Source organism: Haemaphysalis longicornis, unplaced genomic scaffold, assembly GCF_048455015.1.
Source record: "Haemaphysalis longicornis isolate Haplotype H1 unplaced genomic scaffold, Haemaphysalis longicornis Haplotype H1 scaffold_9, whole genome shotgun sequence".
Lineage (NCBI taxonomy): Eukaryota > Metazoa > Arthropoda > Arachnida > Ixodida > Ixodidae > Haemaphysalis > Haemaphysalis longicornis.
The window spans coordinates 94765159-94791218 of NW_027526460.1; the positions used below are offsets into that span (position 1 = coordinate 94765159).

General features: G+C 46.8%; 1 protein-coding gene across 1 annotated transcript in view; it reads right to left on the bottom strand.

Moving 5' to 3' along the window:
* The window catches only part of Nudc (nuclear distribution C, dynein complex regulator), a 45696-nt gene that overhangs the window by 4589 nt on the left and 15047 nt on the right, over positions 1 to 26060 (bottom strand). Inside the window, exons 5-8 of the mRNA XM_077685222.1 lie at positions 23509 to 23631; positions 19441 to 19509; positions 17361 to 17486; positions 5220 to 5303 (exon numbers count right to left, since the gene is read on the bottom strand). Coding sequence (XP_077541348.1) covers positions 5220 to 5303; positions 17361 to 17486; positions 19441 to 19509; positions 23509 to 23631 — 402 coding nt within the window. The remainder of the gene's footprint in view (positions 1 to 5219; positions 5304 to 17360; positions 17487 to 19440; positions 19510 to 23508; positions 23632 to 26060) is intronic.

Genomic DNA, 26060 nt, shown 5'->3' on the forward strand with positions numbered 1-26060 from the left:
AAACGAGACCACAGACGCAAAAAAATTACTGTAAAAATTCAGAGATGCTTTTTTTCTGTAAAAAAAATTTTGACGGACACAGAATGCAATGAAAGGTATACTAACAAGTGCACAAATGCACCTCCGCCCTTTCCAACACACGCTTGCCTGTTTTGTGAATGTGCAAGACACGACAGAGTCACTCCTGAAATGAAAGGTCATAACAACACCTTATGGCATTTTGATAAGAAGGATTACCACCCAACCGCAGTTTCCATAGAGAAGACAGAATATGCAATGCCATTCCATCCTACTGTGAACTCATCCACCTCTGATCAGGAGCAGTATCACGCGTGGGCCACTCATTCTTCTTCACCACCTCCCACCACTAGTGAAGAGTGAGATCACTACTAAGCCTCTTACAGGGGTGAGACAGCTGAATCAGATTTGGGAGCAGTTTTTGGAGCAGCGAAATCTCGATTTTGGAGCAGAAGAACCTTGACTTGGAGCAGTTAACATTTATTATGCCACCTTAGGAGCCTAAAAAACCAAATTTTTGGCAAACCGGGAAGGAGAAGTGCACTTTTTAACCATTTTTGAACATACATAACACTGAAACAGCCTTTCAGTAAAGTTTGTTCTACCAGAGTATCGCAATGCCATTCCATCCTACTGTGAACTCATCCACCTCTGATCAGGAGCAGTATCACGCGTGGGCCACTCATTCTTCTTCACCACCTCCCACCACTAGTGAAGAGTGAGATCACTACTAAGCCTCTTACAGGGGTGAGACAGCTGAATCAGATTTGGGAGCAGTTTTTGGAGCAGCGAAATCTCGATTTTGGAGCAGAAGAACCTTGACTTGGAGCAGTTAACATTTATTATGCCACCTTAGGAGCCTAAAAAACCAAATTTTTGGCAAACCGGGAAGGAGAAGTGCACTTTTTAACCATTTTTGAACATACATAACACTGAAACAGCCTTTCAGTAAAGTTTGTTCTACCAGAGTATCGCAATGCCATTCCATCCTACTGTGAACTCATCCACCTCTGATCAGGAGCAGTATCACGCGTGGGCCACTCATTCTTCTTCACCACCTCCCACCACTAGTGAAGAGTGAGATCACTACTAAGCCTCTTACAGGGGTGAGACAGCTGAATCAGATTTGGGAGCAGTTTTTGGAGCAGCGAAATCTCGATTTTGGAGCAGAAGAACCTTGACTTGGAGCAGTTAACATTTATTATGCCACCTTAGGAGCCTAAAAAACCAAATTTTTGGCAAACCGGGAAGGAGAAGTGCACTTTTTAACCATTTTTGAACATACATAACACTGAAACAGCCTTTCAGTAAAGTTTGTTCTACCAGAGTATCGCAATGCCATTCCATCCTACTGTGAACTCATCCACCTCTGATCAGGAGCAGTATCACGCGTGGGCCACTCATTCTTCTTCACCACCTCCCACCACTAGTGAAGAGTGAGATCACTACTAAGCCTCTTACAGGGGTGAGACAGCTGAATCAGATTTGGGAGCAGTTTTTGGAGCAGCGAAATCTCGATTTTGGAGCAGAAGAACCTTGACTTGGAGCAGTTAACATTTATTATGCCACCTTAGGAGCCTAAAAAACCAAATTTTTGGCAAACCGGGAAGGAGAAGTGCACTTTTTAACCATTTTTGAACATACATAACACTGAAACAGCCTTTCAGTAAAGTTTGTTCTACCAGAGTATCGCAATGCCATTCCATCCTACTGTGAACTCATCCACCTCTGATCAGGAGCAGTATCACGCGTGGGCCACTCATTCTTCTTCACCACCTCCCACCACTAGTGAAGAGTGAGATCACTACTAAGCCTCTTACAGGGGTGAGACAGCTGAATCAGATTTGGGAGCAGTTTTTGGAGCAGCGAAATCTCGATTTTGGAGCAGAAGAACCTTGACTTGGAGCAGTTAACATTTATTATGCCACCTTAGGAGCCTAAAAAACCAAATTTTTGGCAAACCGGGAAGGAGAAGTGCACTTTTTAACCATTTTTGAACATACATAACACTGAAACAGCCTTTCAGTAAAGTTTGTTCTACCAGAGTATCGCAATGCCATTCCATCCTACTGTGAACTCATCCACCTCTGATCAGGAGCAGTATCACGCGTGGGCCACTCATTCTTCTTCACCACCTCCCACCACTAGTGAAGAGTGAGATCACTACTAAGCCTCTTACAGGGGTGAGACAGCTGAATCAGATTTGGGAGCAGTTTTTGGAGCAGCGAAATCTCGATTTTGGAGCAGAAGAACCTTGACTTGGAGCAGTTAACATTTATTATGCCACCTTAGGAGCCTAAAAAACCAAATTTTTGGCAAACCGGGAAGGAGAAGTGCACTTTTTAACCATTTTTGAACATACATAACACTGAAACAGCCTTTCAGTAAAGTTTGTTCTACCAGAGTATCGCAATGCCATTCCATCCTACTGTGAACTCATCCACCTCTGATCAGGAGCAGTATCACGCGTGGGCCACTCATTCTTCTTCACCACCTCCCACCACTAGTGAAGAGTGAGATCACTACTAAGCCTCTTACAGGGGTGAGACAGCTGAATCAGATTTGGGAGCAGTTTTTGGAGCAGCGAAATCTCGATTTTGGAGCAGAAGAACCTTGATTTGGAGCAGTTAACATTTATTATGTCACCTTAGGAGCCTAAAAAAACCAAATTTTTGGCAAACCGGGAAGGAGAAGTGCACTTTTTAATCATTTTTGAACACACATAACACTGAAACAGCCTTTCAGTAAAGTTTGTTCTACCAGAGTATCACAAGGTATGAACTGCACTTCCTTTTTACAAACCATTTTTAAACTTTTAGGCTCTGCGAGTAGATAGCGTGGAGTGCCGTTGAAAATATCGAATTGAAAAACTAAGCAATTGTAAGGCATTTTTTACTATCATGCAAATGCCGAAATTATTATTTTTGTAATCCCAGACTCGGCTTTAAGCACAAGTGTAGAGCCACGGCAAAAGAGGTGAGAGTGGTCGCACCCCACCAGCTTTCCCATTTCAATCCCCAAGGTGCACGTTCACTACGATCGTAATTTGAGTAACGTTGGTATGTTTAGCCGCCTCCCTTTTGGCATTAAGTTTCACTTCAGATAGATGAACCATTATTACTAGCGTGCAATAATAGCCCGTCCCGCTACCGGACACTGCTTGAACATTCTGCGGCGATGTAGCCTGTGCTGCCCCTTCTGCAGCGTCGATCGTCCCATTCCTGCCGCTCACAAGCTCGCTGTCAAAGGCAGCAATAAGTCAGCGTTTTATAACACCGCAATGATTCCGAAATTTCACTTCAAGCACGCACCGTGCCTCACTCTCAAGGCCAAAACACGGTGAATTCGCGGGCACTACGTTGTTTTTGATGAACTCAGTCTTTTGAGTGGCGCAACTTCCCGTAACAGATCAAACAACTAAATGCAAACCTAGCCGCCCCCATAACCAAAACCACGGCAGAAATCTTCGAGGAGCGCTGTGCCTGACCTAGAGTGAACTAGCCTGAACCATGAGCAACTGCTTTACCTACCGCCCATGTTTTCCAATCTTCACCACACCAAGATGGCGCCACCCAGTTATGTCTCGTTCCGGAGCATGACCGGCTTTAATGTTCCAGAGGTACGGCGCTCCGAAAATTGCTGTTTTTTTTTATCAAAACTTGAACAAGTTTTGTCGCCTCAGTAAACATTAGTATTTTTATACAGGACTTTGCAATGGTTTTCGATGGGAAAGCTTTAAAAACGCGCAGAATATAACATGTGCAACCTGACATTGTGACTTTCGAAAAAACTGTTCCGTGGACAATTTTATGCGGGTTTTTTATTGACTGATAAATCAACTAAACTTTTACAAACAGCATCACCTTGGCAGTGCTGAATAAGAATGCCATCATGAAGAATTTTCCCCCACTGAAACTGACAGGAGCGTTCAAATCCCTGGCTCTCAGGCTGTTTTGGAGCACTTTGGCGCAATTTTTGCAATTTTCGAGCTTTTGGAGCAGCCTGGCGCAGGAAAACAAATCTGTATCAAAACTGCGCAATATGCGCAGCTGCCTCACCCCTGCTCTTAGGAGCCTGACCTTGACACCAGTTGTCACTCTGCACCTTCGCATTAGTGGTGACACGGGCATGGTGATCGCTACAACATATGTTGCGACGTCGCACAACCAGAGACATGCTGCCTTTCCGATATATATTGCAGTCTAAGATAAGAACACCTCTCCTAAAAAAGTTACGCCGTTGGCATAGCAGTGATTTGAAAGAGCGTAACAGCATTCAACGGCGCTAACGTCTAGCTGGAAAGCGTATTAAAAGGACAGCCAACCGATTTTTGTGAAGTAGGTATATGCTGTCTATCCCAAACAAAGGGGCATCACTTAAAGCACCTTGAACCGAAACGGTTTTCCCAGTAGGACCCTAGAACACTTGAAAGTGGAATGTTTAGCTCTGTTAGCCTTAAGTATGCTGCCAGACGGAATGCTGGAAACCCTGACAGTGAGCTGTGCAGCAAATACTTTTAACTGTGCGTGGAGTAAAAAGAGGTATTAAAAACTTTCTCCCTGCAAAAGCAATGATGAAATGCAGTCTTTCCTATTGCATTACGCAGTTTTTGAGTCCCACACTGAAACTGATGAAGCTGTTTGTACACGTACAGTGGTACCCCGTTTAGACACTACATGGCTCCACCTTTCACATTTCAGAAAGTTTAGTGCCAAATGAAAATTATTTCCACCAATTTATTTAGAAATTGCTTGTGGTTATCCCACTATATGAATGCTTTCTTTCATGTGAGCTGGGCTGGTTGGCTGTGGTTGGGTTGTGGTAGGAGACTTGAAGATGTGCGGACAAATTTTGTGCTGAATCCAAGAACACACACATTCTCTGGTGACAAATATTACTAGGCCAATGTAATAACTACGTACATCTGACAAGACAGCAGAACCTAACTTATGCCCTTTTGGCTGTTTATTTTTCTCTCTCCAGAAACAATCATGTCACACCAAATACAGCATATAAGTTCAAAATTAAGTCCAGATAACATTGTCCTAGTAACAAATTTTTCTTGCAGATTTTCCTTGAAAAACAACTTCCCAAAATTTTGCAAATGAAAGAAGAGAAGACACTCTTTCAGCATCTGCAACTCTTCTCTAGCATATGTAACCGCAACTTGGGAGCAAGCCACTGCTCTCACACAGACACACCTTTGATGGTTCAGGGTTGACTTTGCGGGTGTTTATTTCCGGATCGGTCGTCACCAGCCGGGTCCACCACTCCATCTTGTTCACCTGCGAGCGACACGACAGGGTTGCACAGGACAGCTATGAAAACTGCGCCGAAACACTTGGAGGGTTAACACAACGGTTGCTGCTTGTATGCGGAACAAGCTGGTAGTTACAGAAAATGTCCAACAATGATAGAGCACTGGTAGCCTGCAGCCATAAGCATGACTTATTTCTCTCAGGTCAGTTTCCTTCAATTTCCTAATTTAAACATATGCTCTAAGATTGCTAACTGAAAACTTATTCAGCAAACTAGTTTTTTTGTCTTGTTTTTTAAACTGATGTTAGTTGCCCACTTCTCAGCTTATAACACTCACCGGGCCAAATAAACCTCATTCAGTGACAAAGCCTGTTACTTTTTTCTTTAAAAACATAAGGCCTGAGATAACTGGAAGAGCCCTGTTAGCAACAGCGTGGATACTGTTTTGACAAAGTTTGGAAACATGGGGGAACAGGCATCCCCCAATGTTATTGTGACATTCTTCTGCAATGGCGTAGCTACTGCAACTTGCAAAAGCGCAGAAAAACCACTCATTGTGCCAGGTAGGTAGGCCCTTGTCTGCTTCTTTAAAGGGGTCCTGAAATGCCTTCCGCCGATGCATGGATGTACATGTAACCAAATAAAGCAATGTACTAGCAATCTCCTCCTGCAAGAATTTTGTTAAAGCGATGAGTATTAGCTGAGAAATCGTAAATCAAAAACCGCGAATTATCGTCGCGCCGTATTTCCTCCTCCTTTCAACTGTTTCTTCGCTGTTGGCCTCCCCTCCCATGATGCTCCGCTCCTCAGCGGTGACGTACTTCCGCTATTGCGCTCCCACAGACTGCCGTCTGCTACGGGCCAGCTCTTTCGGCTTTTTCATCTCTGTAGACACCATGGGCACAGGCTGGAAAAGCGAACGAATGACCTGGCCGCATGTGTGCGGCCTGGCCTCGCCCTTTCGCGGTGTACGTAGCTGTAGTTGGTATCGGCGGCGAACTCGCAGCCGTGTGGGGAGAATCCTGCGCTCGTTCCCTTTGGTGCACCGCGCACTGTTTATCCAAAAAGCGCGGTCTCAGATGTGGCCCCGCTGGTGCCGGGTGTTATTTTGCGGTGGTTGTAATTCCTACTACCGGCGGCATGTGAAAAAAGACATTTTCAACCGACACAGAACCCGTGCACAAAACGCGCCGGATCGGATCGCTTTATCAGCGGCGATGAACGTGAAGGCGAAGAGCAAACCAACGCTGCACTCGATCAGCGAGAACCCGTGTTCTGACAAGCTGCACCCATGTGTTGCATTCAACATTGACGGGAAAGCGTTTGTTTGCACTTGTTTGGATAGTCGTAAAATGTCCAAACACTCCGGCACTCCGCTAGCAGATCAGCCGGCGAGACATTTCGGAAAACATTTGACAGATGGCGCCGTATGCATTAGTGTGTCGCTACGCCAAACTGATGAGACGCTCTACTAAAACTCCCATCGCGGTGTCACGTAGCGGGACGCAAAAATTTAGCGTTTAGCGTACGCAAAGGCCACAAACGCTGTACTAAAACTCTATTAGCAGCAAAATAGCGTGCGTATGTGAAACCGCTTGCGTTTACAAAGCTGCACGTCGAGCGCGTACGTTTCAAACCTAGTGACATCGTTTAAATACACTTGCAAGCACAGTGTAACGTAGTCAGATATCAACCGTATGCTCAGGCGACAAGCAAGAGCTGTTTTATGTGGGGCGGAGATTGCGCATAAAGGCCCGTTCGCACTTGCGACGAAAGAGAGTGAGAGCGGCAGGAATTCCGTCGCTTTGTCGCGCGACGATCGTTTTTGTCGAATGGTCGGGACAAATTTTGGTTGCGCGACAGAATTCCTGTCGCTTTCGCTCGCTTTCGTCGCAAGCGGGAATGGAAAGTTCTGCCGCTGCCGTCTGCTACGCAGCTCGGAGGTAACCGCGCGATCTGCTCGGGCCGGATGAACGCGCACACTCCCGCACGGCAGCGCCCCAAGCGGCAGACGGCCGCGTACATCGCCCCCGGCGCCCGCCTGGAGCCCGCCCTCGGCACACTAGCCAGTATATTTCAGGCACTATAATGGAGGAAAGATTTTTTGCTTCCGATGAACCTAGTTCTTTGCCCCTGTGTTTTTAAATACGTGAAGTGGTTAGCACGTCGTCCTCACGCAGCTCTGTATCGTCGTAGCATCGCTTATTGTCCGAACGAAGCTTGCAGCTAAGCCAATGCAGCGACCGAAGCTGTGTGTGTGTGTGTGCATCGCCTCCTGTGTGTTGTGGACGCGTTCGTTTCGCGATGAAATGCGACATTGTACTACTGCGGGTGGATAGTGCTCCCCATGGTCTGGATTATCTTTCTCGAACGACGTACCACTCAACCTCGCATGGGGTATGTGCAGTGTGCCTGGCTAAAAGCCTTCTCGCTTGCGCGCCAGAGTTGTGACTTGCTGCTCGTCCCCGCAAACCGGGTGTGAGGTGAGTGCCGAATTTACGACGGGCAGGAGGAGGCAACTCATCGTCTGTCAATCGCGGTTCAGACTTGCAACGCATGTTGTGACGTTGCGTTCGTTCGAAACGCATCTCTGGATTGTTTTGAAGTTGAATAAAATGTACGCGTCAAACCCGGGCATTCGGCTCGGGGCGTTCTCTGCGAATGCACCAAAGAAGTGCTACGGGACTTTCTTTATGGTACGTACTCACGTAAGATAAAATCCACGTCGTGTTATGGCCGTGTTGCATTCAATACAAACGGTTAAGCGTTTGTTTACTCTTGTTTCGTTTGTCGTAAAATGTCAAAGCACTCCGGCACTCCGCTGGCAGATCAGCCGGCGAGCCGACGCTGAGCAGACGACTCATCTCTTTGCCGGAAGTGCGTGGAAAAGCCGCCCAATAGCAGGATGTCTAGCTCATGACGAACATCTGGGAATCGATGATGTAGACATGTGAAGATGGCGGCGTCCAAAAACACGAAGGAAAGGGTGAGAAAAAAGCGACAAACTTTGCAACAAAAGTGTGAGCTTTCCGCTGCGCGTAAAAGAGTAATACTTGGCACAGGTGACGTTGGCGACCCAATCTAGCGATTGCGCTAGTTCATTTAGTGTGCTCAAAATGCCTTTCAGGGCCCCTTTAACCCCCACGCCCCCCCGTCCTCAACTTAGACCTTGCACTCGCCCTTGCATACACTAGGATGCTCCTATGTAGAAAATGCTGTGTGGGGCACCCCGCCAGATTTTATTTTGGTTTCGGGTTTTGCGAAGATAAAGCATGGCGCAAGAGACTGCTGGTTACAAGTTCAGACAAGTGCAGCAAAACAATTGAACCACACTGGAAAGGTCGCAATACTGAATTAAAATTCAGGGGACATTTAGAAAAGTTTGATTAAGCAACACGCAAACCTGACAAAGATACCACATTTTCCTGCATAAAACCCGGACCTGCATAAAAACCCCATGTTGCGCCCTGACAGGAAAAAAATTTCCTTGCACATTGCCCACACCAATGACAGCATAATTCAACCTTCCAGCCTCCATAAAAAAAAAAAAAAAAAAAAAAAAAGGAAGGAGTGCCGCAAAATTGCAGCATGCTTTTTTAATACGAACGCACCACAGTAGCTGCCAAAGTTCCCTTTGTAACCAGTGTCTGCAGCGAAAAAACGTACTGCTGTAGGGCTCGGCCCATCTGCCAAGCTTATTGATTACTAGTACACAGCGCTAGGTTGTAAGGAACTCCAGGCTCAGTTGCACCACTAGAGGAAAGCAAGGGAAGTACGTTATCTCATCCACTTAATGCCGCAAGACAGCACCTGACCCTTGAATGGCAAGATGGCATGGGTTGAAGACAGAACAGTACTTCAAACTTCACCTTCAAACCTTGATTTAGACAAAAGATTAAAGCCGTTCCACTTAATGTGAAAGCTGTCGGAAGTGCAGAGCAGTGATTCACCATAATGGGCTGTAGCGCCGTTATCCACTCACTGGTACCACCTAATGCAATTCAAATTTCCCGCCTCTGCAGTGCTTGCACTCCCCCTACCTGAAACTGCACCAGCGGGAGTTCTGCTCTTTTTGTGCTTGCTTTGCCTCCCGCACGTGCCAGCGTTGCACTGCCACTTTTTTTTCACTTACTATTGTAAAAACCAACCCGACGAGCATTCCTAACTAAATGAACTGCCGGTTAATTACGCATATTTTGCCTCAAATGTACCTGCAGCTTTCTTTGCGCTAAACAACGGGGAGATGTATGACAAGCACCAGTGGTTCACGAGTTTTGAATGCTTATGACCATATAAACCACTTGGCTTTCGAAGCCTCTGGGTTACGCCGCGACGACAGCAGCTACGCCGGAACGCCGACTCTACTTGGGTCCAGCGAGCGAGCTATGATGACAAGGCGCGGCACTAAAGTGCTCTGCAGGATAGGAGGGGTGCCATGACAGCTGGTAACGATGTATGCCCCATGGCATGGCACACATTGAGGTGAAGCTTGAAGAGACATTTCAGGGAAAAATTCCTGTACTACCCGCACCCCAACTTCACCCTTAAGATTTGTCATTTATTGCTGTGGCTTACATGTGCAAAAACATGGTATACAGCTGTTCTACCAAAAATGGTTCACTAAACAAAGCTCCCCCCACCCACCCCCCAAGAGAAAAGAGAAAGAAACAGGGGAAAAAAAAAAAAGCAAATGGCAACTTAATTGAAATGTAATGGGAATGCAGGAATGTCAGCACGAGATTTAGGAGCAGTTTGTTATAAAAACACTTATTCAAGACTAGTTTTGTAAGAAGCAGCAATGACTGACAACAGGCACTGTCGTACAGTAAAGAAACAGGTAAAGGGGCAGGCAGGTGGGGAGGGTGTCACAAGTGCAAGTCATTAAGAAGCAGCAGCAGGTGTTTGGTCACACTCAATTTTGTCTACATCATTCTAATAAAAAAGAAATCCAAGGATGACCGTTTTAGTGCCACGGTTGCTAGCACGAGCTGTAAAGAACAAATCAGTGCTAGCATTCCCTGCAGTAGTTGGCTCGGTTACAAGAGCCTTGAGGATTTGATTCTTGTAGAGTTGACTGTGAAAAGCAGGAGTGTTGACTTTCATACGGATGAAGGTTTCACCATTCCGGTTGATGAGCACACATCTTCGCACGTGTTGATCTCCTGAGCCGTATTCGGGCCACTAAATTGGCACTGCAGTTACAATGCCAACTGTGCTCTAGATTGGTACTTAAGCTTCAGGAAGAAGGATCACGTGTGGGGCTATCCTTAGCAAAGCAGTCACCACTGTCCGATTCCGAGACAGGAAGGCTAGCACACTCCTTGCCTTTTTACATATTGCATTTACTTGAATCTACAACGCCCTCGATTCTAATGTGCACCTAATTACTGCCAAAAAAAAAAATAGCAAGAGAGATTGTCTTTACAGGACAAGCCGTTTATAGGTGCAAGAACTTTAATTTATTATTGTCCTAGGATGGCTCTCATCACCCTCGAGTCACAGCAAACTCTGCTTCAGCTGGAGGCCACAGCACATGTGGGTTGGACAGCACATGAGCTCCAGTGAAAAAGGATCCATTCCCCTGGGCCCCCTGGGTCATTTAGAGACCTCGATAAAAGTATTTTTTCTGTCAAACCACCCATGGGAACCACCCTTCCAAACTGAGGTCGCTCAAACTCTGAAAACATAAAAATTTCCCGGGCCATCTTTACTGACGTGAAACCTGGGGTGGGATGAAGCATACAGTGTATGAAGTGTGTTCTTGGTGCCTTGGCATTTTTGTCAACAGTGAGGAAACCATCGGTATACAGCTTGGCTGTGAAAGTATCATGCCTTTGAAGCACGAAGTGTTCCAGCGCAAGGCGTAAATGAGTTTCCCGGTGTTTTAGTACTGTGACTACATGAGATGACAATTATGGCGACGACAGGAGATGCCAACAGCCCCAGCCCTTAATTGGGGCTTCGCCCCTAAAAACTGTTCGGAGAGAGGCTGAGAGGCTGTCGCAGCGCGGCAACACTCTGTAGAAGGCTGCGCACAGCCCGCTACTACATACATTCACTACCCTTTCTCCTTCGTCATAGCGAAGTACGAAAAAGCGTGGGCTTGCTATTTCTCGGGCAAGCAAAACTCCCAAGCAGCGCAGAACCCCTCGCCATGGCTGTAAGTGAGCTGTGCCCTTGGAGGAAGGATTTAAGTTCCCCCGGTGTGTTCGCACCGTTTTTTGCGTGCGTACATGTGTACACCTTAAGGGAAGTGGGTGCCTCAGTTCTCCTTTCAACGTGAAAAGACAAATCTTGGTTGAGTCATTTTTTTTTGTGTGTATGTTGTCCCGCCGCATGTAATCTTTTATACTTCCCTCACACACACTTGCGATACAGTAACCCTGCTATTTTGGTAGTGATAAGCAACCACTGGCATTGCTTCAGCTGGTACTAGATTTTAACGGGCATACGATTTTGGGATGTATTTTCTAGGAAAAAAGGTGCGTGCTAAAATCGAGTAAATACGGAACATCCTGGCCACAGCTTGTGCAAGGAGTCACTGCAGTTCAATCGTACCAGATATTCCGGCCGCTGTTCACACACACCCCTTGTCTTTCGTGCCGTGTCAACGTATAAGGGTGAAACTATCCTCGACTGGCTCCCAGGTCATGTGGGCTGAGATTCGCCAATTCCCACATTAGAGGCCAAAATTCGGGGCTGTGCCAAATGTGAGAGTCCCCTTACAGTCAATGAAGCGTGCTTGCCTTGGATTCAGACCACATGGTGCTTGCAGCGGGAAGTTGGCTTGCGCACGCTATGGCCACTAGAGTTACTCAAAAATACACCCGTTGCAGAACTCCCCATAGGCCCCATACATCAAAAGCAGCTTTCCAGGCGTGGATTCCCCTTTCAAGGGTCCGCACTCAACCAGGGATGCTTGTACCCATTAAAGAAACCGGTGGGTGCCTGGCGGTATGTGGATTCGAACCCGGTACCTCCCGCATACGAGGTGAGCGCTGTACCTCTGAGCCATCGCTGCAGTTAGCATATCGTTTAGCCTATCGTTATCATATCACTACGATTAGCTTTAGCATATTCTTACCGTGTTTGCATTACCGTTTACAGTGTTACCAGAAGCCAGGGTTTCCATGTTTCCATTCACCACTGGAAACGGTAGGACATGTTTTAGCACACCGTTTACAGTTTATGTATTCCGGCCGCCGTGGTTCAGGTAGCGACATCTGATGAATTAGTCTTAAAACAAATCCCGCATAATTTTGCTGCTCACAGCTATTTGCTTTCGTTTAACGTAGACTGAATGTTTCACTTTTCAGATGAATGTTTCACTTTTCAGAGCAAGCGTTCACAATAACGTTAGTTGTTTTGAGAATACTGTAGCCATCCCCTGTAGAGCTTCATAAAAGTAAACATCATGTCAGTGGCGCCATCTACAGAGTAGAGATGGAATCAAAGTAAACTAGGATTTACGAGCGTGCTAAATATTTCAGCATGAAATGACTAAAATATGCTGTAGTAATTTAATTACTCAATAACCTACGCTACCATGTGCAGCCCAATTTCGGAGATGTAAAAGCACTTTGCGAGCTCAGAAAACTTATCGGAACTATTTGATGCGGGCAAGGCTTAGCCCAAGTAGAGGGGGCCGAATCACTCGCCCAGCTGAGAAAACTGGTCGTTTGTCGTACTTTTGGACATCATTTAACAACAATAATGTAACAACCAGCATCGATTAGGATTACTTTAACCGGCTGTAGCAGGCATCAAGCACCGAGCGCAGTTCATTTGCTGCAATCAAGACGCGAGGGTGCACTTAGTCTGCTAGGTAAGCTCGGTGGCGATGGCAAAACCTGTGCTGGTAAGTTATCGTTGACGGTAATTCGCGCACGCACAGTCGACTCTCGTAATCACGGTATACGGAACCGTGAACACAGTAACGGTGTGTTAAAACTCTCTAATGAAGCAGGGGTGCTCGCATGACCTCGATTCTAAAAACAGTTTTCAACTGGTGTATATTGAAGAACTCTGGTGGCCACGGTAAGCTTAAAAGAGGATAGCAGCATGCTTGCCTCTTGGCCTCAAAACCACACAGCCATGGCTTCTGCATATCCTTCGCACGTGGGGAAGAAGTAGTGGCAGCTCTGGAGCACAAGTGCAAGTGCAAGTGCAAGAGCATACCTAGAGTGAAGATCTATCCCACTTGACCCACACAACATCAATAGATGATGCCCTGCGATGTGCGCTCAGCAGGACCGACTGCAACGACTTCGTCAACGTGGACGTCGCCAATACTCTCCTGCTTTTCAAGATCAACTTTCATACTTTCATACTAACGTGAATAAGGCCACAACCACCAGAAATACTAGCACTGATTCTGTCTCTTCATCTAGTGCTGCAATCGTATTACCATGTGTGATCTCCAATATCTCTTGACACCAGATGAACCTCTATATCCACTTCTGAGCGCTGCTTTTCTTTTTTTTTTTTTTGTCATTTTGATAAACGGGAAAGTGCTGTTTTCAAGTGAGCAAAATGGTCAAGTCACAATAACATTCCTCCTTCTGGGCAGTAAAGCTTTCGTATAAAAACTCGTGGGTAGTGCCACCAAATCATAATACAGCGGTTACAATTCTCACATTGAAAGCAGTATAGCTGTTCAATGCCCGGTGCCGATAACTAACAAGTTTCTTTTTTAAACATCCGCACTGAAAATATCCGCATGTGCAAAAAAATAATGATGAGTCTTTTTTCAGCTCAAAATAGTTAATGTCTCGACAATCTCAACAGTCTTAAAACAACTTCTTTTAATTTTCAAGTAAACTTTGTGAAACTTGTCAGTCTTGCTGCTTTTTTCCCACTGATTTCAGAAATGCCAATGTTTTCTAGTTGGTCAATTACTGTCATGTGGTAAAAAGAACCCATACCCGAAGGGGGATTGGCCCGAAAAGAAGATTAGGGCCCTAAAGACAAAGAGAAAGAAGAAGCAGCATACGGGATGGTGAGAAGGATTTTGAAGTGACCAATGGAGAAGAAACACAGGGTAATTGAAGAGGAGGAGAAGGTAGCTAGCTGGTTCAGCGAATGGGAGCCGCACACGATAGAGTGCGAGGTGAAGAGGAAGAGAAAAAAGTTGGAGTAGACAGAGAGGGGAACGGGTTCTTTGGAGGAACAATGGGAAGTTCGGGCCGTGCCTGCACACCGCACCAGCGGCATCGCACCGTTTGGCAGCGGGCTGCCCGGAACCACCGATTACCAGCAGCTGCGCTCTGCTGGCCTCCTGCTGACCGGCGGCATCGCACTGCCGGCAACCCGTCGAGCCGTGCCCCACGACGCACCAGCGGCATCGCACCGTCTGGCAGCGGGCAGCTCAAGACCACCAATGACCAGCAGCTTCGCTCTGCTGGCCTCCTGCTGAGCCGCGCTGCTCAGCGAAGCCGAGTCATCGCACAGCGGGCAGCTCCGGACCACGACGCACCAGCACGGGCCAACGCGACGTTCGTCGACGTTGGGTGACGCGTAACCCAACCGACCCACTGGGCCACGTCATCGGCATCGCACCGTGGTACCGGCGGTAGGATGTTTGGATTTGGAGTAGACAGTTAATGGGTTATAGTGACTATCTGACTAGATTTTTGGGATAGTATGAGGTTGTGCTTGTATTTTTGTGTATAGTGTGATATGCTTGTGAGTTGGTTATGATTGCGTTCGTTTGAGTGGTTTTGTTCTGTAAATATATTGTGTTGCCATCAATTGAATCAACTTGAGCCTCATTCCTCTGCCGCGTGAGACGCGTGACAATTACCTCCAGAGATAATTAGAGAAAGTCAGCCATTTTTTGGCAAACAGTAGACAAAACAGTGATTTTCCAATACTGGGGATCCTGGTGAGTGCAATAATCGAAGCAGTTTTTTGATGCACCGCTTGGAACTAATTTTACAGCTCATTAAACTTTGGTGTTTAAAATGGGCACTCAAAATGGTTCCTTGCCACTGGTGCCACCAAAGCTTAATGAGCTGTAAAATTAGTTCCAAGCGATGCATCAAAAAACTGCTTCGATTATTGCACTCACCCGGGTTCACAGTATTGAAAAATCCCTGTTTTGTCTACTGTTTGACCAAAAATGGCTTATTATCTCTAATTACCTTGGGAACTAATTGACCAAGTGAAAAAACAATGGCATATTTGAAATCAGTGGGAAAAAAAAAGCAGCAGAACTGACAAGCTTCACAAAGTTTCCTTGTCCCCCCTTAAAACGCAAAACTAATACCGTATTTATTCGAATATAGGTCGACCTTTTTTTTCCGAAAATGTGCTTAAAAATTGAGGGTCGACCTATAATCGTGACCGAAGAACCTCGACCTATAGTGTAGAATGGCGAGCGCACCGAGCGATCCGTTTCTCCGTCGCGCCCGGCGCTCCTCAATTTGAGGCGGCAGCACGGAGCATCTAGAACAAAGACAAGCAAGAAAATAAAGGAAAAAATAATAAAACAATCAGCGTAAGAAAACCACCCACAGTCACTGCCAGCTATCGCGCATTACCTGCGGCCGAACCGGACACGAGCGAGCTGACGTACTGGCTAGAGAGCCAGATTGGCTTGGCTTGGTGTCTTCGGAGCCGCGGTAGCGGCTAGTGCGAGGTGGGGGTAAAGGTGACTTTCGCCACCTAGCGTAGCCACCTCGTGAACGGAATGGCGTTACCTGCTTCGCTCGCTGTCTCTACTATCTCCCGTTCTCCGTTTCATGCGCTTTCTTTGTGTTTGCTTCGTTGTGATTTCCGCACACAACGTTTTTCTCGTGCGCATTTCGCGATGTCACGTCAGACTTTAAGCGGCGGGTGATCCTGTTTGCTGAGAACTTGCGCCGCTCAGCGAGAGTTAGTCGTTAATGAAAAGCTGATCAGGGGATGGCGGAACCAGCGGGACGAACTTTTTGCTTGTAGGGGACTGCGTCGTGCGTTTCGTGGCCCTACAATTGGGAGGCACGATGCTCTCGAGAAAAACCTCCGGCTGCACGTGGAAAAGGAGCGTGCGAAAGGACACCGAGTGTCCTGCGAAGATATTCAGACCAAAGCTCAACAGTTAGCGCTGCGAGGCGGGATTGGCCGTTCAGCCTTCAAAGCCAGTCGAGGGCGGGGGTGGGTAATAAACTGCGGCGCATGCGGCGCAAGTTCCGACGACGACGCAGTGTGTGGCTCCGACCAGTGAGGTGACCGCGTTGTAAATAAATGGGAGTTTTAAAAAGTTTCCTAAAGTTTTTTCTTAAAAGTATGGGTCGACCTATAATCGAATATATTATTTTTTTTTTCGGCGACTTCAATTTTTAGGGGGTCGACCTATATTCGTGCTCGACCTATTTTCGAATAAATACGGTACCTGTGCTACACGGCCGTTTCAAAGGCCTTTGGGAGGCCACTGAACCGATTGTCTATCGAGTGCCCCATTGCAAATTAATAGGGAGCAGTTGTGGTGGGGAGTCCAATTGTCAATTGAAAGTTACCGTGTAGCACAGGCATAACAAACACAACTCCGACTGGCCCCCCCGGGGTTGTTCCGTACACACCGAAAGAAGGCACAAAAAGCGAACAAGAACTCAACTGCACGCATCTTACATGACTGTTTCCAATGCTCTGCAACAAAAACAAGAGGTGCCCTGTGGGACACCTTCCCGCCCCTTATCCTGCCTCTCCCTATCAGTGTTACTCATCCCACAGGACAAGTTTTAAACGAAGTCGTAATAAAGTGCTTTCCTTTGTGTTCTATCAGTGCGTCCACGAGTCCTGCATTCTCACCTCGGACTACCGAACTCCGGCAAGCGAATAGGGTGACCGGCGTCATACATGCTTGGGCGCGCACTGCCGCTCTAGGCCCCGCGCAATCTAAGTCACGTGAGTCACTATTGAAGTGGGCCCCACCAGGTGGCGGTAGTTGTCCGCTTGGGCTTGACGGAGTGCAGTACATGACATAAAGAATGTCGCAACAGCTTGTTAAAATCCCAGCCAGGCCAAAAAGTAACAACAAAACCACTGCTTTGGAAATATTGGACCCCAAAAAGACTATCTTTGCCTCCACCTCCACGTCTCACCTTCTCCATTGTGATGAGAATGGTCTTGGTGTCCTCGAGGATCCAGCAGGACTCCTCCACCTTGATGCTATTGTACAGCTCGCCATCAATGATGGGGGGGAAGCCCTTGAGGCCCACTTTGAGGTGCTGGAAAAGGACATGCCAGGTAATGTATGGGGGAGGGGGAAAAATGAAAGAAAGAGCCACAAGAACAATATAAATGCTTCCCCAATCCAACCTGCATTCAGTTTTGCATGCTACAACAAAAGGCTCACTTATCTGCTGTGCCGGTTGATTCTGCATTATTTCAATTTCCCCAAGCTCATTGTTCTCAACGAGTACGCAACCATTTTTGCATTTTGCCCTCACTAAAAATATCGATGTTGGGAGTTGAGCTTTCAATGCTGTTTACAGGAGCAGTAAGCAATGGGAAACGTGTCACAAAAACATTTTTCTTTTAGGCAACAGCAGTTAATGAAAAAAAGAAAAGAAAAGAAAAAATCACAGGTAACACACCACTAACACCTGGAATGTTGCCCTGGGCATGCTATCCTTAGGAAAATGTGCCCTAAATATAAACCCGGGGCACAGATTTCCTACTACAAGAATTTTCCAATTCCAGGCGAAGCTAGCCACAAAGAATGCAGAAGAAGCAACTCTGACACCACTTCACTTCCAACCAATGTAAAGTAGATGGCTAGAAATGCTACTTTCACCATATTTTTTTTTTTAAAAAGAAGGTCTTCATTTATTGCAAAGCGATCAAAACCTGAAATCAAAGCCACAGGAATGTTGAGCAGCATGAAAGTGACGAAAACTTGCAGCACAACTGCTGGCCTTTCATTGGGCCTGCCTTCCTCAATGGAGCGGGCTGACACAGCCATGAACAACAGTGCACATGCTGCATGAAAATTAATTCGATGTGAACCAAATTGGTAGCATGACACTTGTTTTCTCAGCATGATAATCTGGGAGAATGAACAACTTCGTAAGCAGTGTTAAAATAGAAAAGCCGAGGCAAAAAGAGCAAAGGTACTGATATGACGAACAAAATATATGGGCTCTTTGAGATGTAGAGCCCCGACAAATCATCTGGAATGAGAATTTTCTCTCCTCAACACTTTACACAGAGACATACCTCCCCTGTCAAGGTTAGCAGAACTGCAAGTCTAGATTGCATGTTTGAAATTAACTTTGAAACTTTAATGATCCAATCAAATGTACTGCTGAGACACAGGTCTTCCTTCAAGTGGTTCCTGAATGAGGAGAAAAAACAACAACGAAAAACCCTATACCAATGTTTGTCGCTCAACAGGCTTTACAAAACTGACTGCACAGTTGGTAGCTTCGTATGAACACCATCAGTCATTACTGGCTACTTAATTTGTGGTAATGAACAGGGGCGTAGGGAGGTGCTTATGGGGCGGCTTATAGGGCTCGCCAGTTGAGCTGGTGGAAGTCTACAATGCTGAGGATGACTTTGCATCCACCACTCGCCGCGAAGATGACAATCTCTTCGATGCATATGAAGACGATTACTAGCACCGCAACTATGCACTGAAACTTAACTATGCGCCCTGCAATGGTCACCTACAACAGCTTCGCTATTCAAGACTTACGTGTGAGCGCAAGCTTCCCTGGATATTTTTGCTTACAACACCTTCCACGACTGCAAATGCCAGCAAAAAGCACAATGCCACAACCACCTCATGTCTGATTTCTAACAAGTACATTGCCGCACATCAGCAACAAGGAAAATTGCGGAATATGGGCACCCAAAAGCACCTACCATTGGACTTCTTAAACCGAGTGAGGCAAAACAGTGTTTTCTCCAATTTTTTCGAACAGCCTTGGCTTTCACGACAAAGGTTATTTCCTGGACCAACGTGCAAGACCGAAATTTTAATAACAATTCATTCTCAGTCAAAGCCCCCTGTGGTACTACAAAGATCTCCAAAACGTTAGTCAACAGAAAAGAAGAAACACTGAAACGACGAAAGAATAAAATAATGTCAGAAACCATATCCTAAAAGATGGGGCTTTTTTCCGAGTCCTTCGAGCACCCAAAGAGCGAAGAAGCAGTGCAAAAGGAAGAACTCACCTTTTTCTCAAAGTCGATAATGACATCCCTGGCCTTGATCTTCAAATTCCTCGGTATGGGTACCCTCAGCTACAGCAGCGAAGAACAAAAAGAAGCAAGAAAATAGGGTCACGCATAATAATACATGTAACGTCACCCATTCTTGGCAGCCTATGAAATGCATACAGTTTCGTATCAGCATACGCTAGAGATACAGTTGAACCCCTTTATAAGAGACACGTACAGTGGAGCAGTTTCTGTCTCTTATATGAGATGTCTCTTATAAGCAGGGGGCCATTTTTTCACTTACTAATCGGACCCTAGTTCAATGTGGGCACCATATGACTAAAATAAGCTCAAAAGAACGCTACAGCATGTTTCAAAAGATTCATTCTAATTTATGTTTGGCCCCCAGTATTTATGAAACAGTTCTGAATCTTTGTTTGCTTCATGACTGTATTGAAACTGTTTTTTACAACAGATCCTACAAGCTTTTTTTACCTTTCCTTGTTTGTGGAAGATGAATCGTAGATGTTGAGTTCACAAGCCTGATGAATAGCCAGAGCGCACAGCTTCTTCCACTGTGTGCTCAGGCTATTCATTAATTACGCTTGCTGGACTCAACATCTGTGATGCTTCTTGATTGGGAGCTACGCGAGTGGGAGAGCCCGCACATGCGGTCGCGTTCCAATGGATGACAGTAAGCTTCGACCACTTCTGTAAGTTGCATTTTCATTGGCAGGGCTTCTCATCATCATTTCATAGCTGACTGAACCACTGTGTGTTTGCTGAAGTTATAATAAATAGCGACTGCAGGCGTCTGTCGTCCACCTGTGTTTCCAGAATAGAAGCAACTGCAATTAGTGACTGGTGGCACTGCATCTGAAGTTAAAATGTCTGTTACAAGTGAGATTATTGATTAAAGTTCAAGGATGACTTGTCCCTTATAACCAATCTTCTACATCCGATGTCTGTTATAAAAGAGGTCAATTTAATGAGAAAGATAGGGCAGCCAACCATGTGGGTGAATAGTGTCTCTTATACCCACCCTCAGCGAGATAGCCGAGGCCCAGAGCACCGCGCAGATCGCGAGGCTTACGCAGACGAGAACTGGTAGGGCTATTCTACGTAGGGTAGGCTACCGGTCGGAATTAACGCGAGAACGCGAAAGCGAGAGCGGCGGGTGCGGCGGCGGGGGCGGTGGCGGTGGCGGTGGTCGCGGTGGTGGAGGCGGGGGGTGGCCGGCAAGCCGGCCGCCGATGCCGAAGCCGGCGCGGTCGCTGCCGCGCGGGCTGCTCGCCCTCATGCACGTGCCGCCGCTGCCGAAGCACATGGACCCAGAAGAGAACCGAGAGCGGCGAGCGGCCAGAGCGAAAGCCCTGACGGACGTGCACGCGGCGGACACCAACGCCTTCTACGTGGACGCGGCGGAATACCCAGGCCGCCGGGGCACGTACGCCGTGGCCGTGATTGCAGCGACCTCCGGGAAGCTGTGCTCGGCGGGCAGCGTCAGGGCCCGGGACTCAACGCAAGCGGAGGAGCTGGCGATCGCGCTGGCCCTAGTGGACCCACGGTGCGCGACAGTGATCAGTGACTCGCGAAACGCGATACTGAGCTACGCTCGGAACTCGGTGTCGGAGTGCGCAAACAGGGTGTGCGGGGCCCTGCCCCGACGGACGCTACCGGTGGTCCTCAAGTGGTTCCCGGCACACGTGGGACTGGTGGGGACCGGGACCAACCGCAACGAGGAGGCGGACCGAGCGGCGCGCGTGCTAACGAGACACGATGGCGCCGCCGTCGCTGGTGCGGCCGCTGCCGCGGCTGCTGCTGCTGCGCCCGCGGAGGGTGCGGCGGCGGCTCGGGCGGCGGCTGCGGCCGAGGCGAGTCTGCCTCCTCCTCCTACTCCATCGAACGCAAAAGACTACTACAGGGAAGAAGAGGAGGCAACCCCGGTCAGCTCCTACAAGGATGTGCTTGCGTGGTACAGAGAGACTAGGCGCGCCTTCCCGCCGCCACACCGTAAACTCACCAGGAGGGAAGGGGTGCTCGTGCGACAGCTCCAAACGCGGGCGATATGGACGCCCGTGGTCGCCAAGCACGTGTGCCCCGAACTATACCCAACGGACGAGTGTGCGCTGTGCGGGAGCGCTCGTGCGACCATGCAGCACATGCTGTGGGGTTGTCTCAATCAACCACCGACAACAACAACGGAGGAGGACGATGATCCGCTCCCACCAAGCGTGAGGGACGCGGTCACCAGCGTCAACTACGAACTCCAAAAGATGGCTGCCGAGCTCGCGCTCGCGGCCATCGAACGCCAGCGGCCGAAAGTGCGACTTTCCACCACCCCTTGCACGGGGTCCGGCGAGTAGCGCCAGTAGGTAACCCACCGGGTTTACGCAGGCATGAATAAATGTTGTTTCTCTCTCTCTCTCCCCTGCTTGGCTTGGCTAGCCACATGACTTCTTTTTGCTCTTGAAGACAAAATCAAGAAAGAATGGTAACCATTTTTTTCTTGTTAGTTTTGCATGAACGTTCTAAATAATCCCCGACAAATAAATCTTTCCGAGCTCCATTCTTATTAATTAAACAACTTTAAACATTCTTTTACAATGTAATAGTGCTGTTTCCTTGCAGCCACAGCTAACTTTTGGGCTTGTTGGCAAGACATGCCAAGTAATGAAGGAATGTTTGTGCTTGACGGCACGCACGGCTCGCCTACACATTGGCGCCAGATTTCCCTTGAGTACATATAAGAATGAAACAATATGAACAAAAACACCTTGACCGGAGGATTCTTGACAGTGGATGCTTTTTTCCTCCTGGCTGAGAAATAAATGAAGTGCAGGCAGCCTGCTGCTTCACTGCTGGCCTGAGGAAGTTGTAGAAAACTGGCTTGATGGACTGTGGGGACCAAACCCCTCCCCTCACGGCGCTGAGGCACTAGCAACGCTCTCCTCTTGGTGGGGCAAGAGTGATCCTCGCGTGCCTCCCTCCTCTCCCTACTCCCTCCTCTCCTTCCCAAGTCGCTTGATTTCGGAAACGCGCTGGAGACCACCAGGGGTGAGACTGCCTTTGAACGCGCACCACACGGTACGTAAATGCCTTTTGGCCCCTTTTGGCCGTTCTTGCATTGGCCATTGTTCGTGCATTGGCCATTGCATTGGCCATTGCGTCAGTGTGTTAGGGAAGCAATTACTTTGAAAGCGAGTCGGACTGGGGTCGGTGTGATTTTTGACGGGACCGCGATGTTGCAACTCACGTGGCAGGAGAGGTTTAGTCGGGGGGACCTACTTGTGAACATTACAAATTATAACACCACCAACGTCCATCTCGTTTGAGCAAGAATTCGGGCATCGGACATCTAACACAAAAATAAAGTTTTCATTGTGTTTTTCTCAAATAGGTGTTTAGTCCATTTTCTGGGTTTGCGCACACATTTCGTTCACTTAGAATAACAATACGACTATAAAATTTCAAAAAGATGTTTCTCATAATGTGTAGAGTAGGCAAATCCTATTATCCTTAAGCAAAAAAAGGAAAAAAAAAAAAAAAAAACGGTAAACAAGGACCGAGGAAAGAATACACAAACACGAGCGCCGGTCCTTGGTCCTTTTCACCTTAGGATGCAGAAACAACTAGCCAAGGTTAGTCAAATCCTATTAATTACGTATCTTATATATTCCCAAATAATTACAATGGTCATAAAACAAGAATAAAGTTTATACAGACCCACTATTTATCAATTTCGTTCCGACCGGAAAAAGAATAGATATAAAATTTTTCCCTGAGGATTTGCCCATTCTGCAGTTCACAACGAGCCTCCTAGGCTGTTTAAAAATTCTCAGACAAATTTTTTGCTAAAATAATTGTGTGCACAATTATTGTGTGCATAAATAATTGTATGCACAAAAAATTGTGTGTTCGATGACGTCATGCCACATGAAAATTTACCAGAGCAGCTACCCGAAAACTGCCGGCAGATAACACAAGAGGAGCTTAATCTTTACAAACAGTGCAAACAAATTTCAGCCATAACTTTTTAAAAAGTCATCCTGAGGAGCATCTCCTCCTCCTCCTGACTCTCACCTCGATTTCCGAGAGGGTCTGTGTCCACCGGTAGTTCTCCAGGTCAGCCCCATTGCCAGAGTTGGGCTTCAGCTTCCCCTTGTCCTTCTCATCCTCCTCCTCCTCTTCCTCCCCATCACCTTCCTGCCATGACCAAAAGCACACGAGTCACCAAACATGAAAGTCTCATTTCCAGGGGTGAAAGTGGACTTGAGCCTTTCGGGGCAACTAAGGGAGCAGGAATGATGCTCATGGTGTCTACCAATTCTACTTCTCAAAAATTCCCCGAATTTTCCAGGTTTTCCCTGACCGACAGGCCTGTTTAGCAGACACCGTGCACAGAAAGTGAAACTTCTAGCGGTAAAAAAAGACAGGGCACTTGCACAACTGCAAAAGAAACTCCTTTATAACAATCCATCATGTGAAAGGATTATTTTACAGTATGCAACATTAAAAAGGTACAATAACATTTGTGCATTTACAAACAGAGCACCTTTCACTCTTTCAGGGATTCAATTTCTTGCTGCAGCATTGAAGCCCGAAGGTCAGCATCTTTCATGATCCTTTGCTTTTTCAACTTGAGTTCTTTTACAAGAGCAGCAGTTCTCTGTTTCTTTCTCTCAACATCTGACAACTGCAACCGTTCCTGCTTCTTCCCGTCTAATTCTTCTTTCCATCTGATGTTAGCAGAACGGACCATGTCAATCATCTTGTCTGTGACATTAACTTTTGCAACACCTTTTGCTGCGGACACTTCATCATAGACTAACCTCTGCGCTACGAGCGACTCTTCCTTCATGTTTTCCACAACGCATTCCTTGTTCACTGAAAATTCATGCTCCACAGAAGAATTGCCATATGAAAAGCAAAGCACAATCTTAACAAACAGAAGTAGTTCTTTGTGAGCACTTGCGCAGAGTTCCACCCATAACGTTTCCAGGCGCTGACTTGGGCGGTCAAAGTTTTGCATGAAAGCCCGGAGCGGCTAGAAGGAGGAAGAAAATCCTTAGGTAACGTGAGCAAAACGTGACATCACCTGGAGCGCCTAGGGACAACGACGAAATTCTCCGACGCGCGGTACTGGGAGCTATCACAATCATACAGCTTATGCGGTTTATGCTTGCAACATAGCCTCCGCAATCAGCTGCTGGGTGCCGTTGCTACAGCATGCAGGACGCAGGCAGCTGATCAGAGAGGCCATGGTCGCAACCATTAAGTTATAATTTTCTGCTGGAAGCATTCCTCGCTTGCTTGGCCTGTCTTGCAACGTGCCTTCTGTGTCCCCTGATGACCGAGGCAACAGTGGCAATTTTTTTTCTGGTTCAAGTGTCGTGAAGCTTTAGAAAATTCCTGAAAAAATATTAGCTTAACTGTTTCGTCGATACAATAACTTCAAATAACTTTTACAACAATATTTATGTTTTTGTAGTCACGGGGTCCTTTTCGTCTTGTTGGCGAGCCATGCTAAATAACGGTTGAACGCTTCTCCGCGGTACACGACGTCACGATCGCTGAAGCGCCGCTCGCCTAGACACTATAACAGTGTCTAGGGAAATCTCCGGCACTATTACAGTGCCAGATTTTCCTGTATTACATATAATAAACTCTGTGCTCACAGCAGCCTCTGAGCATCTGCAGACGTCATCCCCCGGTGTGGTATGAGTGCTGGAGGGTGCAGGCATTCTTTCAGGGCTCTCGTCGCCAAAACTGGCATTTGTACACTGTGTAGCTCGCGTAGGGATGTGCCAGCAGTTGAAAGCGGGTGTCAGTTGGGAGATAGAGGTAGCCACATGTCCCTCAGTTTTCATGACTTAGCAACATTTTTGAAGAATTCCCTGACAATTCCATGACTTTTCTAGACGTGCACAAATTCCCTGACAATTCCCAGCTTTCCCAGTTTTCCCGGTTGGTAGACACCCTGGATGCTGTTTGGAGCAGCTTTGGAGCAGTGAAAGGGGAGTTTCAGAGCAGCTCTGGAACGCCTAAAGACAAATTTAGGAGCAGTGCAAGTCTGTCTGGGAGCCGATTTCCAGAGTCAAGCATCATTTGTTTGCAATTTTTTAATTTCTGGTGAACTGAACAAACAAAACGTGAAATGGCTTCTACTCAACATTCGATCAATACTGACCACTTTTTCAACGACCTAGTAAAATTACGTTTCCAGAATTAAATCATCGCAGCTGACAGAGCAACAGGTATTGAAGAAAAAAAACTAGATATATCAGCGATGCTTTAAAAACAGCTACAAGATAATTGAAAAATCAATGTTACTGTTGTTACAGTGGCATTACAGCCATGAGAAACAACGAAGAGAAGTCCGGAGATGGCTGAATCGGCGTTTCTCTTACACCTAAGATTAAAGGTTCACCTTCATTCTACACCCAACGCCTCAAAACTCTAAAGTAGGAAAAAAAAAAAAAAAAAAAACTAACAGAAACTAAGAGAAGATTAAATTAACAGGAAGAGAAACTAACAGGAAACAAGAGATAATTTGAACTAAGACTCCAGAGAAATGAAAAATGTTCACATTCACAAAACAAGAGAAAAGAAATATTATAGGGTATTACCCACAC